The sequence below is a fragment of the Tetrao urogallus genome (assembly GCF_951394365.1).
Source record: "Tetrao urogallus genome assembly, chromosome: 9".
Lineage (NCBI taxonomy): Eukaryota > Metazoa > Chordata > Aves > Galliformes > Phasianidae > Tetrao > Tetrao urogallus.
Genome location: NC_136822.1, coordinates 13,287,077 through 13,305,016, shown reverse-complemented (window position 1 = coordinate 13,305,016; position 17,940 = coordinate 13,287,077). Strand labels below are relative to the sequence as shown.

Below are 17,940 nucleotides of genomic sequence, written 5' to 3'. Positions count from 1 at the left end.
AGTTTAGTTAGGGAAAGATAAATGCAATCTTAGGATTAACAGGTGGGAAATTTCAGTGAGAAATAGGGAATTCAATGTCATTGTATAAAGGCATCAGTGAGACCTCCCCCTGCTTAATGCTGTAACTGCTTCAGGTCATCCATATGCACTTCAAGATTAATTTAAACCAGAGCGGATTCAGAAAAGAGGTCCAAGGTGAATGGAGAGTCATTTAGGAAAGAAGATTGAAAAACCAGTCCTGAGGAGCTTGGAGAAAAAGGAGCCAAGAATGGTATCTATAAAAATCCTGGAGCAAGGAGCCGTGAGCGGAACAGCTTCTGAAATGGGAGCCAGTGCTTGTGCCAGAACACAAGGGAACAAACCAGTGATGGAAACGACGAGAAGGCTTCTGACCACCAGGGACACGGGCAGGACAAGCAACAGGCAGAAAACACAACCTGTTTTTAAGTTAGAGCATGGTCTTTTCCTCAAAGGGACTGCATGCCACTGTGCCTGATGTGACAGAGAAATAGGCTGCGTGATCCAGGCTTCTTGTGTGTTTCTAGCTCTAAATTGGCTAACAGGAATAGCAGCAAACAAAACAGCAGCAAACCATAGCCAATTTTGGCCAATTGCCACTGAAGTTCTGTGGAATATTTTCCCTGCAGTTGCAATGCCAGCAGTTTCAATGTCTTGGCTCAACACAACACATCCAGCACATCCTCTGCTATTTAAGCCCCCTGCTGTGGTTTCACCTAATAATGCTACTCTTTGCTCCCTGCCCCAAAATTGTAGCACAATGCTGCTTTATTTTTGTGCTCAAAAATGTTTTCTATTTACTGAATTGCTCTTCAAACTGTAGTATAGTTCACTCTGGGGTGTAACTGTGTTGCATTTTAACCTGCACAGAAATAGCATGCACAAACATAGAGAAATGCTGGGAGAAAAACAGCAATACAAAAATAATCCTTATGACAGCACTGAGCCCAAGTGAGCAATATTACCCTCATTCTACAGGAGGGAATTGCTATATATATATATATATTTTAAATCTATATGGAATAAGAGTCTGAACCATTTCTTACGAAAACACAATAAGCAGGTGTGATTTGGGGCTTTGCTATCAGATGTAGGCTTAAAATAATATCTGGAAATTTGGCTTTGTACTCATGATCTGTTCAAGGGTATCTAATGTTGAATTCTAGCTTTCTATCAGCATGCAGGGAAATTGATGACATTGAGGTAAAAACCCTGTTTGCATTGATGGAGCGAGGCTAGGATTTTGGAGTGGTGTGAATTTCTTAGGGTGTATGTACAAGTGGCTGCTAACCTGCATTACTAGTATTGCAACAGTGCTTGGATCTTCCCAAATGAGAGTAATAACATGTCCTATCCCAGATCTGTATCTATGGATGGAATATATTGCACTGAAGAAGGTAGCAGCATTATTATTATTATTATTATTATTATTATTATTATTATTTAATTCTTCCAGAAACCACCAGAGCAGCTGAGTTACTCCCACATCTGCATTAAAAATCACGACTAAAATATGCAATCCTTTTGTTATTTCATCTTCTGTGAGAAAAGTGGACTGTCTTGTTTCAACAAAAGATTTTAGGCATGTATTTCTCTGGAAGAACGCTGGAAAATGCGGCTCAAAAATGTGCCTGGCTATTCCAGTTTTGTCTAAATTCAGTAATGCAGCTGAGTGTATGGATACTTAAAGTAGCTGTGGGGAGGATAGCATGGATTCTGGAGCTGTGCAGGTAGCATGGAGAAAAACATGGGCTGATCTGCTGAAAGTGGGGTACATCAGTCTGCACAGAGCTCTGCCCTGTGATCTTGGGATGGCTTTGGGTGAGAGATGGCTTGAGTAGAGCTGACTCTAAGCAAAAGCCAAGTAGGCAGTTTTTCAAGGGCGTTCACCACTGGGACAAGCAAGCTGCTGAGACAAGAAACATTCTGCCTAATCTTGCTGTGCCAGAGGCCTGGAAAACAAAGGGTAGAAAGGTGCAGGAGGAAGAACCGCTCCTTCACACACAGCCACTGATCCTCAGGGTGTGGAAAATAAGGGTGGTAAGTGGGGTGGGCTGAGGATTAGTCCCCTCTTTCACAGAGGCAGCGTGCATGCAGTGATCCCTCTTTGGCCTCAACACAGGGAACACAGGGATGTCCATGCCAGGCTGCAAGAGGTGGCCAAACCCTGCTCCCCAGCACAGGATTCTGCAGGGAAGCTTCTACGGGTAGAATGAAATGTGGTCTTCTGGATATTCTGGAGCCATGTCCTGGGGATAATGACCGAAGTCCTGAATTCAGTCTTACCCGGAAGCAATGCTACAGCAAAGAGTGCTAAAAGTGCTGCAGCTTTTTGAAGGGATTGAAGTTTCCTCAGCACCAAAGGCTTCGTGTCCAGACATACTGCTCTACTGTCAGGCTGCCAAGAGGTGACAGAAGCATGAACACAGCCAGGTCACCCCCTGGCAGGATGGGAGAGTGTCCTGGCGAGCCAGAGAGGAAGGAGATCTCTCCTCCCTGCACTACCACTGAAAGATGTGACAATGAACGCACACCCAAATACCTTCTGGAACAGAAGGCTGATGCTGCTTTAGTGATAATTAATGATAAAAATTATCTACCCTGAAGACACCTTGTGACAAATACTTTGTTCCACATTTTCCAGGCCAAGCACCTGGCCCAGCATCACCAGCTGCTCTGCTCTGTGTTATGCAGCCTTGCCTTGAGCACTGGGTGCAGTGTTGGGCACTGCAGTGTAAGGAGGACATAAAACTAGTAGAGAACACCAAAGGAAGGCTGTGACACTGGGGAATGGTCTGGAAGGAAAGGTAGAAGAGGAGCGGTTGAGGTCCCTTGGTTTGTCTAGCCCAGAGAAGTGCAGACTGAGGGGTGACATCATGGCAGCCTGCAGCTCCTCACAGGGAGCCCTGCTGTCTGGTGACGGTGACAACAACGGGGCCGGAGGGAATGGCATGGAGCTGAGTGAGGGGAAGGTTGGGGGATGCTAAGGAAAGGTTCTGTACCAGAGGGCGGTGGGTACTGAACGGGCTGCACAGGGCAGTGACACAGCCCCGAATTGCCAGAGTTCATTTGCACAGTGCTCTCAGATTCATGGCTTGGGTTTTGGATGGAGCTGCGTGGAGACTGCGGTTGGACTCGATGGTCTGCGTGAATCCCTTACAGCTCGGGATGTCCCGCCATTCTGCGATTACCGCACCGTCCAGCAAAACGCGCCGCGTGTCGGCGGGGGGCTGCACATCACCCCACGGCAGCCCCTTATCCTCACCGTGCCCGGCCAGCACGCCCCGCTCTGCCTCCCGCTGCGCGGAACTGCGAGCAGCTCGGGCCAGGAGAGGGAGCCATGCCCAAAGCGCGACCGCGTCCCCCGCCTCCTCCTCCCGGCAGCGGGACCCCGCGAGCGGCGAGAGGGACGGGGCGGGGCCGGGCCGTGCGGCCGGGGGCCGCGGGGGAGGACGAAGGAGAGAGCGCGACGCGCGGAACGTGGCGGTGCGAGCCCTCCGCGTGCCCAGGTGAGACGCGGTGCTCGCGTTGGGGGGGAACAGCGGGTGGGGAAGAGTGGCCCGGTCCGGCTCGACCCAACAGTGAACTTGCCCCACTCGAAGGGAAAGTTTTGGGGCTGAGGAGGCGGCTGTCGCTGCACGGCGTTGGGCATGAGATCGCGGTCGTTGCTATCCATCTGCTGCCAGCTTAGCAGGGTAATAACAAAATATGAAAATAAGAAAGGATAAGAAAAAAAAAAAAAAAAGCGGAAATATTCGGCTGCGGTGGGGAAGCCGAGGTGCTGCTTCGCTGAGAGCCGTCCCCGCGCGGTGAGAGCTGCGGAAGGGGAGGAGAGGAGAGGGAAGGGAAGGGGGTCTCGGTGCGCGCTGCCCACCCCGGGACCCCGCGCTGCACCCGGCTGAGCGCGGCCGGAGCTGAGGCTGCGGGAGCGCCGCGGTGCCCCGGCGGCTGCTGCTGCTGCGGCCGCTGCCCGGAGCGGTGCTGAAGTGGCCGCCTTTGGACTGGGGAGATTTGGGCATTCCGACCGCTACACGCGATGATGGGTGCAACTTTAATTTTCGTCTGCATTTCAAATGCGTGAACCTGATGCTGGAATACGAGTAGGGAGAGGAAAGGGCACGGATTGAAGCCGTAGCGGGGGAAATAAAGTGCAAGAGACGCGTCCAGGAGAGCGGTGTGAGAGTGCCGGCAGCAGGCGTGCTTGCGGTCAGCTGTGCCCTGAGCGAGGCGTTCTGCGAGGCTGTGGAAACGGCTCAGAAAGGATCCACGAGGGCTCCAGCGTGTGCTGTGTCGGTGCCACGTCCCTCGGTACGTTGCTGGGCTCATTGCTTGGGCTGTGTGCAGTGCTCAGCACCACAGGATCCTGAGCACAGGGCCTTGTGCTGAAAACCAGATAATAAATGCGTGCATCGTTCTGTCTCATCCTCTGCTTTGTGAATAGCTGGTTATAATGCACAGATAAAAAAAAATGCTTTCTTTTGTGGATCTTCTTATTAAGTGCATTTAGTTTTGTTGTCATAGGAAAGGCTTTTTATTTCTTGATTTGGGAGATTGCAGCAACCTCCTTATCTTTATTATTATTATTATTATTTAATATTTGCTATATCATTTAAAAGTACTTCTTTTTTTCTTTTTCTTTTTCTTTTTTTTTTTTTTTTTCCTGGCAGTCCATCTTTCGACTGTGCCCTCTCTTGAATAAGCAGAACTGTCACTGAACTTACAATTCCATACACAGAGATCAGAGTATTATTTATTAACCGTGCTGTGGAGAGTCCATATCTCACAATGTAGAAAGCCATTTATTACAGGTTGCTTTTGGCAGCTCCAGAAGATTTACGTGCTAAATTGTGTTCTGTGCAGGAGACGCTTCTCCTGCTTGCATGGGGAGAGCATCATTGCAGCCCAAAGACTTTGGTGCTGGGATGTGCCCTGATTTCTGCTCCCGTTGTCTGGTGAGCAGGGAGGGGGAGCTGAGGGTATGATTGAGACCCAGATGTTCTGCACACCTGGAAACAGATGTGGAGTTGTTCCTGTTGCTTGCAGCTCGTTCTCCATAAGAGCCTTCACTCTGTTTCTGAAAGGTGGTAGGGTGCAGGATAATGGTGGGCTTGGAGAATGGGGCTGTGAGGACTTGGGGTGATGGAAGCATTAAGTGTGAAGGTGGGAGCTGCTGTGTGAAGGTAGAGCAGATTATGTTGCTGACACAGTGCCACTGTGCAAGCAGAGAGCAGGTGTCTGCATGCAGCCCTGTGAATTTCTGTCAGTGTTACTGGATGTAGCTTGTTCTCCAAGTGTCTGCATCTCAAGTGGGAAGAGCAGTGCTTACTCAGGTCTGTCATGCCTAGTCCCTCCAAGAGCCTGTGCAAGAAAGCTTGTGTCTGAACACCTCTGGGCTCTCTCCTTGCAGATCTCAGTGCAGGTGAGCACTGCCCAGTGTGCAGTGGGGATGAGCCCTGAGCAGGGCTGGGTTGGAGCAGTGCCTTGGGTCAGGTCAACCTGCTCTGAAGTGCCTGAAGGAATGTGTAGTTAAGAGAGGCTTAGGAGGTGGAATGGAGCCTAGAAATGTGGAGGGATGGAGAATGCCTCCGTGGTGCAGTAGTGAGCTCTGAAATCTTTGTGTAGGAAGGAGGAGGCAGAGGGAGCTTTTCCCAGCCCTGTACCTTCAGAGCCAGCATGTGCCAGATGCCAGCAACAGGGATGAAGCGTTTTGCTCCTTCAGAACAAGAGACAAGACCATGTTCTTTTATGCCTTCCTCTCGCTTATTTTGTTTGGATTTTATATTGGCTATTTTGGCAGGCACTCGTCTCATATGTCTTCTCCCATCTGTCTCGGGTTCCCCACTGTTGTTGAATGTCCTCCCTGTACAGCAGGACTCTGACTTGCTAAAACTTGAGACAGAGATGGCTGCTGCAGCTGGCACCGTGGCTGAGGGGTTCCCAGCTTGGCTCTCCTGCATCAGCAAGGTAGGCAGAAGATTGTAACCAGCGTGTGAGCGCACTCAGACCGTTCACAGCATCCTTGCTGTCTGTCCCATCTTTCTTTTCATCATACAGCAACAGGGAATAAAAATAGAGGTACAGAAAAGCCGATATAAGCTGAAATCTGTGAGCAGCACTGCGTTATCTTGGAACTGAAACACTTTCTGCAGCGGAGCTCACAGTTCAGACATTGCTCTCCTTCCTCACACCACAGCCCCTGGATGGTTGGCATACCCAGGAGCAGCACTCTGTACCCAGTTGGTGAGGTCTGGTGCTCCTCCAGCTGCAGGGCAGGAGGGAAGCAGAGCTTAGAGCTGTTTTCTACACTCGAGCTGATCTGACTCAAGCCCTGTGGGTGGGGGGTTTCCTTTTTTCTGCAGTTTGTGATGCTGTGTTCTGCTCTGCTGTCAGTAGAACGGATGGCTGAGATTGGGTCACTGCAAGACTGAGATTGGGTCACTGCAAAGCTTGAACAGAACTACTTCTTGTTTGGGAGGTATTTCAGGATTTCTCCTCCCTCCCTCTCTGATGCATTTGCAAAGCAGAAGGTTCATCTCACGTTTCTCAGCCATCATTTTGGTATGTGAAACGTACAAGCATTTTATAGAATCACAGAAACAGAATATCCCAAGTTGGAAGGGACCCATAAAGATCACTGAGGAGTCCAACTCATTGTAGGGTTCCTTAAAAATAGTTACTGGCAAAATAAGATTTCTACTATGAGCAAAGAATCACATCTGTAGTCAGCCCCTTGTTAATTCAGCAGCTCTCAACTTCATCAAATAGGGGCTATCTCCCCAGGAATTCCTCTTGACAAAGGGTTTCCCTGGAGCCTGCAAGATTATCCAATTACAGTTTTAAGAAAATTGCAGCATGGATAGCTGGCTAAAGATAGAAGTCTGAGAGAGAGTGAGAGAAAGAGAAGGGATGTGTGAGAGAGCCTGAGCTTCACTTTCTTCTCATACCACTGAAGTGGGAAAAATTATATCTGTCCTTAACGTCTGATGTGGAAATATGTATGAAGGTAAGGTGTGCAATTGAATTCCCCCATGTGGAAAAAATGGCACTCATTGACATTCGTCAGCATTTGCTGAACATGTATGGAGACCAACCAGTGAAAATTTGACCCAGTGGGCAACATTTTCCTAGCAACTATGCTGACATAGCAGCCGGGGCACAGTGGGTCACCTCCACTGAAGCAGATTTTCACTAGTGCACATGCAGGCTCTTGTTCAGGGCTGGCAAAAATGCCCGGCTCTCGGTGGTAACTGTGTTGCAAAACAGTTTTGTAGCTGAGCATGTGCTCTATCTAACAGGGTTCTTTGTAGCTGTTGAAGTTTCCACTGAAATAAGTGGGAGGCATTACTTTCGGGGCAAAATTTGTACTTTTCAGACTCCTCATTTATATGAAAAACAGCACAGCCATACACTTGCACCAGCACTCCAGAAGTCTCTTCAGCTTGAGTAAGCAGAGGTGTTAGAAGAATTAGAAGAGGACTTAGGAAGTTTTAATACTCATCTCTAACCAGGAAAGCTGCTGTGTGGGTTGCTTGCTTCTCTTTGTTTTTCCTTCCTCCCGGTTTTGCTTAATCCCTTGCATTACTGGCGTACAAGTGTAATGGAATACCTCACCTCTCTTAGGCCTGATCCTGTCTCCTCCTGTGATATTTTCAGCTGTTCAGAGAATGATTCTCATCTGCTCAGCTAACGTTTGTGTAAGAGCTTGCAAAGCTGTGACCCAAATGTTTATCCTTAGAGCTGACAGGATGCTGCAGAGCCATTTAGCTATATATTGGTAACAATTATGTCGCTTGCTGAGAAAGACATGATGTTTTCTTCTTGGAAGGAGTTTTTACTTTTTTTTTTTTTTTTGACTTTTTCTGCCTATTGTTTGTGGTTGCCATTGCCTTCCTTTCTCATTTTACCTTTTGTCCTATGTGTAAATAATGAGCTATTTACAGTTAATCTGAGTGCAGGGGGATGAGACTTCTGGAGGGTGAAGAAGCTCCCATCTGTTTGATCTGCAGTAGCATTTTGGGGTTTGCCTTCCACTCGGAGAGAAGCCAGAACTTATCTCGCTCAATTTCATCTTTTCCTTGCAATATTTAAACTGGATTTTTTAATCATTTAAAAACAAACAGAAATGGAAATGGCTTTTCAAATGCCGCTTTGCCCTGTTCTTATCACAGCGTTTGATAAACCTGAACAGCTCTGTTGTGTTCCTACGAAATGAGTTGAAATCTCACTACCAAATTCTATAGAAGCAGGTGGGGCTTTATTCTGTAAAGGGATCTATTTTCCATGGTGGTATATTGCGTTTCTGTGTATTCTGCCTGTGGGGCTCCCAGCCAAAGATGAGTTCTTCGATGGGAACTGCTGCTTAACTACTTATTATTTAAGACAGACTCAAACTCAAGATTTCTGTGGTGGGTACTTGGTACATTTATCCCTATCTGCTCCGGTGGCTTCTGAGCTTGGGGAGTTAATCATTACTTTGCACTCAAGTCATCTTTCATCTCAGCATCTCTAAGCTTTTTAGGGACATTAAGATGCACAACTGTGGCGCAGGCAGGGGAGAGGCTGTTATAAATGTGGCTGGGGAAACGGAGGCACGGATTTCGGGAGCCTCTGCTAATGTGTTTGGTTCAGGGGACAGTCATTTGTATGCTGTCTGTGCCTGGTTATCAGGGAGGCTCTGCAGTTTTTCACATACTTCAGCTGGTGATGGATGCCTCTGTAGGTTCCGTGTAGATTAACCAGAAACTCATATTGGTGCACTAAACTAATAGACTGCTTAAAACACTTCAGCCATGGGGACAAAGAGGAGCACAGTTCCTGGGGCAGGAACCCCAAATTCTGGTTATATTTTTTCTCCGCAGCAAGCTGTTACAAAAAGCAAACCTAACCAAAAAACAGAAGGGAAAATAACCTCACCTCCATCCCAGCACAGTAACATCCAGGGCCCCACTGCACAAACTTGTTGATTCAAACTCTGGTAATCTGTACACAATATTTACTCTGAAAGAGAGAGCTGTACAAATGCACTAATACAAATAGATGTATTGGTTGTGTTGAGAAATAACTTTTCCTCCCCCTTCTCTGAGCACAGCCACCTCCCAGCCCTTATTAACCAGGAGGGTTTAGATAACGGGAGGAAGAGCCTCCCTGGCAAGTTGGTTCCATTGAGTGGACCAGGTTGTGGATACTTTTGGGGTTGTTTTCCCCTTTGTAAGCCTTTTTTTCCTTACCTACCAGGATCACCCAGGGAGGTGGTGGAGTCACCATCTCTGGAGGCATTCAAGAAATGTGGAGGTGTGGCACTGAGGGACACGGTTAGTGGGCATGGTGTGATGGTTCGGCTACGTGATCTTAGTGGTCTTTTCCAACCTCAGTGACTCTAATGATTTTATGACTGTAATGTCAACAAGTGTCAAAGAGTGAGAGGATAACCCAACCCAGCTTTCCAAGGGCACTCAGCAATCACTTCCTTGCAGAGATGAACCAGCCCAGGACTGGGGTCAGTACAGCTCTGAGACTTTCAGGGCACCAAGAATTTGTTGGAAACTTCTCAGATTCTTGTCCCTTTGCAGCAGAGTTCTAACATATAGAGGTATTTCCTCTTGTTGCTGCTCTTTTGTAGCCTTTAGAAATGTCAGCAGTGCATATATTGCCTTTTGTTTGTCATACAGCTGGAATTCGCTGCCCCTCATGAGATCCATCACACTCTCCACAAATAATTAATACTGATGACACCTGCAGCTTCCTGCTGCCTTCAGATCCCTTGCAGCCTTCCTGCTGTCTGGGTGCTGTGGGTCACAGAGCACACCTCGGAGGAGACTTCTGGATGTGGAAATGCACCATGCTGTTGTTTGAAGGTTGAACAGAGAACTGTGTCCAAGGGAATCTGTGCAGGCAGAACCCAAGCAAGACCCCTGCAGAGGAGCATGTTCTTGTTTGTAGAAACTGCAGTTAGAGGCCTAAGCTGCAAATGTGATACATGGGAAATGAGGAGGGTTGTCCCATTCTGTTTTTCTTCTGCTCCTTTGTTTCTGCCTGTATGAGGTTTGTTTCATTGCTTTGCAGAACACAGCAATGCAGGAATGGAGAAGCAAGCTGCTCTGCTCATTGCCAGGAGGACAAGTGGGTGGTGGGAAGGCGGAGGCCTGGGGGGGCTGTAAGGGCTGTAAGTGGGGTGCTACCAAGTTTTCAGTTCCTTTGCTGTTCATTTTTCTGTTGCTTTAAGGTCTGCTGCAGACTGATGTATCAAGCACACTCCTGACCAGCCTGTATGAGCTGGGGAGGGAATTAAGGATCTTCATTCTTCTTCTTGTTTATGGCTTTGTTTTGTTTTGTTTTGTTTTTTCCCTTATAAGGCTAAATGTGATTAAATTAACCTGATTAATAGAAATGCCAGGTGTGGAAATAATGTGTGGCCTCAATTTGTAAAAGAAAAGTTCAGCTGGCTTGCTTTTACCCTTGAATGTCTTGCTCATCCCTAGATAACTGGGGTAAACTGAGGAAAGCCTTTCCTAGTGCTGCAGGTAGAGATCAGATCTTTTTTCTGGCAGCAGCATGGGTAAGCCTGTCTGCAGCGTTGAGGCATTGCAAACTGCAAGGGAGTTATGCAGTGATTGCCCAATAAAAGGGCACTTGGGAAGGGAAGCGAGGCAGTGTGATGCTGTGCTGTAAGGTGCTGGGGCCTTTGTTTGCTGTGTGTGGCAATGAGATGCAAAGGAGGCTGGAGCAGAACAGCCATCCCAGATTAATGAGCGATATAGGAGAATAAGACAAAGTGAAAGCCAATATGTGTTTAGCAGTAAGTGCTTGAACTTAGGGAGAGAGCATTTTTTTTTTTAATATTGAGAGTTTGATGCAGTAAGCGCTCAGCAGAGTCTGTGCAGTGCCTGTTGTGGAGGGGCTGTGTGGAAGCACTTACTGTGCTTAGGACATGGTCTGCCTGGGAAAGCTGCTTTGAGTCCAGGAGACCTAGCCTGTTCCTGTGGGAGGCAGTCAGTCCAGATGCTGACCCTGCCCAAGTCTGGGCTGTGCTCTGAGTTTTGGACTGGATGAGCTTGGGATTCTTATAGTGCACTCTGTTACGTGATGTGGTTGTGCTGCTGTATCTATGTGGACAGAGGGATATCCTCTTAGGAAAGGCAGTGGAGCTGCCTACATCTAAAAGCCATTAAAAAAGTGAAAGGGAAGAATATGTAAACTTAATGTTAATTCTCAGATTTCTCCAGATCCTATTTGAGAGCCTGTGAGGGCCTTTCCAGTGAGGGATGAAATTCACTCTGGATTCCATAAGCTTCTTCAGGTCTGTAAGCCATGTTGGTTGAAGTTTTCTGTTTTTATTCTATACAAAGACTTTTTTTGCTGGTTTATTTTCTGCTGGGGCAGTCCAAGGGTATTTCTCAGCACTCTTCTTTCACAGTAATACTGCCATCTAAAATAGAAGCATTGTGTCTGGCTTCACGGAAGGTCTCAGCTCTCTTTGAAGCTCTGTTGGAAGCTTTTTCATTCCCTGGCTTTTTAGACTTGAAAAAATAGAATATCTTGGCTGGATACCTTTTGCTCGAGCACAGAAGTGCTCTTGTATGTTGGTGTTTGAACTGTTCCATGGCCTGCATGCGTGCATTAGTAATGTGTGCTGTTTGATTTCATAGCCACGGCTCTGCTTGTCCATCTTCGGCTTCCTGCACGTATCTCTGGGTGACAGTCACAGCTGTTTGCCTTGTCCAGGTGTGCATGTATTTCAGAGAGGTGACGGGTTGTTGAGCTGGTTTATTTTAAATGTATGAGGTATGGTGTGCTCTGCCTGCTAAGCAGCTGCCAGAGTCTGATTGGTAGCAGCCTGAGCTCCAGCAGAGCAGCGTGCAGAATCTGCAACATTTCTGCTTTACTGAGCCCTGAGAGGACTCTGTGAGGACTGAAAAGCGGGCTCACTGCCTTTCCTCAGGTGGACCTTCAAGCCCCTTCCACTCCACTTCTGTAGGTCACTTTCTTTTCCCTTTTTTCTCTTAAGGGAGGAAAAATAGCCACTTCCTCAGAATTGTGCCTGTTGACTTTAACTCTCTTGAGCCAAAAGGACTCCAGGTAGCTATATGTCAATAAGAGTTCACAGGTTCTCTGGTCATTCTCCATCTGTCTGTGACCCTTAGAGTCATGCAGCCCTGTTTTCCATTTAATCCCTAGGCAAGTGTGTTTATCGTCAGTAAAAGCAGAAGCTTTCTTCTCTTTAGACACTTCCTGAGGCTACATCTTTCTTCAAGGGTTATACTTAAAAGCAAGCTGAAACTCTGAAAGGTCTGTGTCTCCTCAAACAGAAGGGCTTGAGGATGATGTGCAGGAGAAAACAAAACCTGACCTTCCCCTTGGATGCCTCCCACTTGGCTTTTGGCAGGAAGCTCCAGCTTAGAACTGCGGAATTCTAAGATTCTCTAAGACCATTCTCTAAGATCTCTAAGACCATCTAGTCCAATTGCCAACCCATCCCCACCATACCCACTGACCACATCCCTCAGTGCCACATCTCCCCACTTCTTGAACACCTCCAGGCACGGTGACTCCACCACCTCCCTGGGCAGCCTGTGCCTGACCATTCTTTCTGGAAAGAAATTTTTTCTAGTATCTCTAATAATTCACCATTGTGCTGGCTGCCCTGCATTGCAGCCCCATGATGTCACTGGAAGAAGTCACATGAGGCTCCTGTGAGTAACAGTACAGCATGACTTATGAGGATGTGGCTATCTGGAATCCCAGGTGGGATATGAGCAGCAGGTGTCTGACAGACCTGCTGGTCATCACCTTGATGTAGTGTCCCCAGCTGGGACTGGAAGCTGGCTGAAGTTCAGTGCCATGTTGCATTCTTGGGAGGAATTTCCACAAGGATTGGCAGATCCACAGCAGGGGAAGCTTTGCTCTGGGCAGGGACAGGGGTGCAGCAAAAGTGATGCTCAGTGCCCCAGTAGCCCCAGGAGGAGCGCTGGGGGCAGCGGGAACTGTGTGAGTCTCAGCTAAGTGGCACCAAGATTTATGCTACAGTAATTCCTCCTATTATTTGACTTGGTCCTGCATGGTCTGAAAAGCAAGAGTGTTTCCTGGAAGGCCTTTTCCCACTTAGTGGTTGTTTCTTTTTTTTTCCTCATTGCTTTTCTCTGACTGCCCTTTGTCTGCCTTTGGGATTCTTTAAATATGCTTTGGCGATGCATTATCTTCCTCAGCAAGTGTGTCAAGCTGCCTTTTCCAGCACAGTGTGGGGATGCAGCGACCGAGAGCGCATGGTACCAAGGAACAGAGGAGCTGTGCCTCTCTCCTGTGTACTGCCTGGTTTTGCAGCAAATCACTGCACACTCAACTTGCCTGCTAGCAGAGTAAGCAGAGCTCTTGCTGTGCATGCTTTGAAGCCCTGGTAGCATCTGACCAGAATCTTTCCTGTCCCATGCGTATGTAGTTCAGAAGCAAAGCATCTCCAAAGTCAGTGTCAGCCAATGTCTTCCTGTGTCAGCATCCGTTTTCTTAGAGCCAGCCCCGTGCTCTCGAATCCCTCTGACTTAGAGGGGCTTAACAAAAAATTTCCTGCAGAAAATAATATATAACCCCATTCAAATAGCCAGAGCAGGCTTTATGCTTTCCTCTTCCTGCGACTGCTTTATTTTAAATGCCCTTTCAGCCAGAGCACTTAGTGACGACGTTTTGAAGGGCGCCTTTGTTCTGCATGCAGAAATGTGACTCTGGTGAGCAGCGGAAAACCTGTCAGAGCTCTCCAGGTGCCCGTGGTTTGAAGGGACAAAGGCAGTTTCTTGTGAATTGTGACATTGTTCTGTAGGATTAGTACGGTTGTCTTTGAGAATGGGTGTACAGTGGCTGCTTTGAGAGCAGCTCTCTTAATTAATTGTTTGATACCGATCTTGTTTCTTTTGTAATTTCTTGGAAAGCACTGAGGTTTTACCGAGTCCATGCTGCTAAGGGTAATAGGAAGGTTATTTGAACCAAAGATTCCTTGTATGGAAATAGCCATGTTTTCTGTGTCATCAGGCCTGTTCTTAGCCAGTATCAAAAGCAACTTAAATCTTTCCACCACCTCAACCATTGGGAACAGAAGACCTTGCTATGTCTGCGTTCCCCCCACTCCTTTTTTTGCTCTCTGGTAAGTGTGAGGTAAAAGTTGGATGAAGAAAGTGATCAGAGACAAAAAGAAAACAAATCCAAAACAAAATGAAAACATCAAGTAAGTTCCTTATGAGCTCTATTAATGGCAGTGATGACTTGTTTTCCCCAATTGCTCTATGAATTATTATTAAAATGTTAATTTATGGAGGCATTAAGAACACTTCAGAGTGTTTTGGTCTCCTGAGAAGCTCCTGGATCGCTGGCGATGTATCTGAGCTCTCCAGCCTTCTCCTGGCAGCTCTGATTACCTGCTGTCTGCTTGTGTGTGATCTCTGAGCCATGTGCTCCTCTGCTCACTGAATTTTTCCTGGCTGTGTTTGGCGTTTGCTTTGTGTGTGGTTTCTCTGCTGACTGGGGGAGGGTCTGTGGCCTCGATAGGTAGATGTGGCTGGGGGAGCCCTTCCTATGCAGGTTGGGCTTTGCTCTCTCCAGCCTCTGACTCCTCCGATTGCAGCCAGAGATGACGATGTTGCAGCCAGTTAACTGGGCAGCGATTGTGTCATGTACTGGCAGAACTACAACATGTTCTCTGGTGTCATGAAACAAAAAAGCAGGTTGCTGGAAAAGGCAGAGAAAACTCTCTTCTGTTCTCGGTAAGAGCGGGTGAGTTATCGTGCTGTGGCATCATGTTCTTCCAGTGTTACAAAACCCACCTCCATCTGCAACGGAATGGCTGCAATGTTCTTTTTCCTGGTGACGCTGACGGAGTCGCATCCTTCTGGGGAAATGTGACCACAGGACTGTCCTGGGAACACGTTTTTGGGGCAAATCACAGATTTTTTCCTATCTGTATTTCAGCATCACAATGCTGGTGGCATTGAGGGATCTCAGCCCCTTCTGCTGCCCTTCCCACCCTCGAGAGCTGTCAGAGAAGCCAAGGAGCCCCTTCCACTAATAGGGGAATCACTAATAGGGGAACCACTGTGATCTGACAAGCTCTATATTTCTCCTCACTGAGACGATCTGCTCTGGAGAGGCTGGACTGAACCAGAAGTAAATCCTGATGTTTATAGCTGGATAGAGCAAGAACCAAGAACTGCCCCCACAACGTGGGGATTTTAGGTATCTTGCCTGGGGGAATGAAGCCCCAATGGTTCTGAGACTGCTGAAAGGAGTGTACTCTTTGGAGCAGTTAATGGAGGTAAATATTAGCTCACCACAGAGCTTGGGTATCACTGAGTGAAATGGAGTTTATTTTGGCCTCAGGCCACGTGAATGGCCTTGATGTAAATGAGAGGAACTCCAAAGTCAGGGCTGAGTTCAGACACATTTGTACAAAAAGAAGGACGGAAAAAGTGGAAAAGAAGGTTAAGTTAGGACACACTGTTCATTAATCTAGTGGCAAATGGAGAATGAACCATGAGATATCTGTTAAGGAAATGATTTCCCCTCCCCTCCCAGTCTTTACTGCCTCTGTTTCAGCATCTCAATTCCCAAAAGTTACTGAAATACCACCAAAGGTGCAGCACACTGGTTCTTTCTCCCCAGTCTGACGACAGAAAGATGTTTTACCTTTTCTAGAGTCTTCCAAAGGATGGATGCCCTTCATCTTCATTCCTCCCTATGGATGCTTCCTATGTGTTGGTGGTTATAGGTGGCAGCAGTGAAGACCACTTGAGTTTGGATGAAGAAAGAAGAGGATGACCAGCTCCCAGCTGCTTTCATCCCTGCTACCTATAGAGTTCAAGTGCAGCCTGCTGAGTGGGGAAAAGTAGGCTTGCTTCAGATTCCCTTTGTCTCTTAGAGATGAGCCCAACCCAGGGGAAAATTGTACAAATGATTTTTTAATTCGTTGGAAAGGAAGGATGAAATAACTGCTGCTGAGCTTTGAGTGGTCTACACACTCCATTCTTGTTAGTACGAGCAATCTGTGCGATCTTAGCTGCTCTCTGCCTCTGCTTGAGGTCCTTCTCCATAACGTGTGTGGTATACAGAGGCTTGTGAGGAACATTTTAAGGGTGGCTTTACACCTTGCAGCTGGTTCCCTGTCAGGAGCATGATTCTGTCAGTGGCACTGTGCTCATTATTGCACTGCCTGACTGAGCTTAGCTGTTTCAGGTTCATCCTTTTAACCATATACTGTCCCTTTGTAATCCAATGGTACTTTGCTCCACTAATGAGAGCATCTAGTATATCAACTTTCATGAGTAGCAGCTTAAGTTGCATCTCTAGAAACGCAGGGAAGCTTTAATTCTAATGAGTGAGCAGCTCCGAGAGCTGAATGCCAAATTCCAGAGCACGTGGCAAGTGGAATTGGCAGCGTACGTTTATCTCAAATTACAGGGAACTGTACTCTGCAGCAGGAGCTGGAAAGCTGGGGATTTTCTGCTTGCCTTTGGGTGCTGCACTACAAGCACATATGTTGGTTCAGGTCACTGCCGAAGCGCATGTTGAGTCTGGCACTCATTGCTCGTACCCAGGAAGCATTGGATGGGGAATGATGTGCAGCCTCATCCTGGGGGCTCCCTGCAGGGCTGGGGCCATGCAGCTGGTATGGTGTAGGCGTTGGTTGCATAGAGCTGTGTTTGGTGCAAATGTACTTCAGCACTTCCTGTGCTTTCTCTGAACAGTGAGCATGTGCACTGGCAGAATGAGGTCTCAGCATAGGACCTCTGTTTTTGGAGTCAAAGCTTAAGATTTATACCCTGCTGTGTGTATCAGGCAACAGCAAACTTACGGCTCATGCTGTTTGTTCCAGTGACTTGAATTAGTGAGCTTGGAGTCCTCTTCTGAACTGTCACCTCCTGGGCTGCCTGCAGGCAGGACAACGCTGGTATGAATTTCTTAACGAAATATAGAAAAACAAACATGAACAACAAAAAGTACAAGAACTAAAAGATCTATGAGTGGGTGGAAGAATAAACACACATGCTCAGATTTTTTTTTTTTTTTTTTTTTTTTTTTTTAAATGCCTGCAGAGTTGAAATGTTGTGAAATAACCAGAGCCCTTGGTGTGCTTTGCAGGATGAAGATGGTCGGTGCTGTGCTGCTGGTGACGCTGTGGCTGTGTGCGGTACCCCTGGGCAGTGGCTCTGGTGAGTGCTCACATGGCTTGTTTGCAGGGCTGAGGGTGGTGTAGGAAAGCTGGCTGCAGCCCTTTGGAGTGTTTGTGTGGTTCCTAGGTGAAATGGCTGTGTGTAGAGTGCTTTGGCAAAGTGCACGTACACATGGGTTGGCTGCAGGGGTTGTGTAAGGCTCACACGCAGTGGCTGTGAGCACAGCGTAAATGGGTACGTAAGCAAACAGCAGCCAGCCCAGCCTCCGAGTAACGGTGCTTTGCAAATCTGAGCCCTCTGCTTGGTCAGCATTGTCATTCCTAGTCTGGAAGGGACAAAACCAGGCATGTGACAGCACCTTGTCACCGAGATACAGGCAGGACCTGGGTTCAAACCTAAAATTCGCTGTTCCTGCGTGGCTCTGGAGGGGGCTGAAGTTCTGGCTCTCAGCTTCTGACTCATGCCTCAGCAACGTGAGGGGAAAGGGGAACTTCTTGGGTAAGAGGAGCTCTTGCAGCCGTCTCACTGAGTCACTTTCCTGACAGGAAATATGCTGTCATGCTCGCGGCTCCCCTGGCACGCAGTCAGCCGGGCGCTGGTGAAGAGGCAGATTGTGTGTGCCTCAGCTCTGGGCTTCCTCCTCGGGGGAGGAAGGAGACAGCACGATCTGCAGAAGGCAAGGGGGAGGGAGGGGAGAAGGAACAAGCCGTGGCTTTGAGGGAACGAGGTTCAGAAAGAACCCTGGGGTTTTAACGGGTCTTCTGGGAGTGCTTGT

The 17,940-nt window shown here is 47.7% G+C and overlaps 1 protein-coding gene across 1 annotated transcript in view; it reads left to right on the top strand.

The window, feature by feature from the left end:
* Positions 1 to 3,221: 3,221 nt before the first annotated feature.
* Positions 3,222 to 17,940, top strand: part of IL1RAP (interleukin 1 receptor accessory protein) — a gene marked incomplete at its 3' end in the record, with an annotated part of 41,031 nt that continues 26,312 nt past the window's right edge. Inside the window, exons 1-2 of the mRNA XM_079539783.1 lie at positions 3,222 to 3,527; positions 17,134 to 17,204. Of these exons, the coding sequence (XP_079395909.1) occupies positions 17,135 to 17,204 (70 nt within the window). The 5' untranslated portion in view covers positions 3,222 to 3,527; position 17,134. The remainder of the gene's footprint in view (positions 3,528 to 17,133; positions 17,205 to 17,940) is intronic.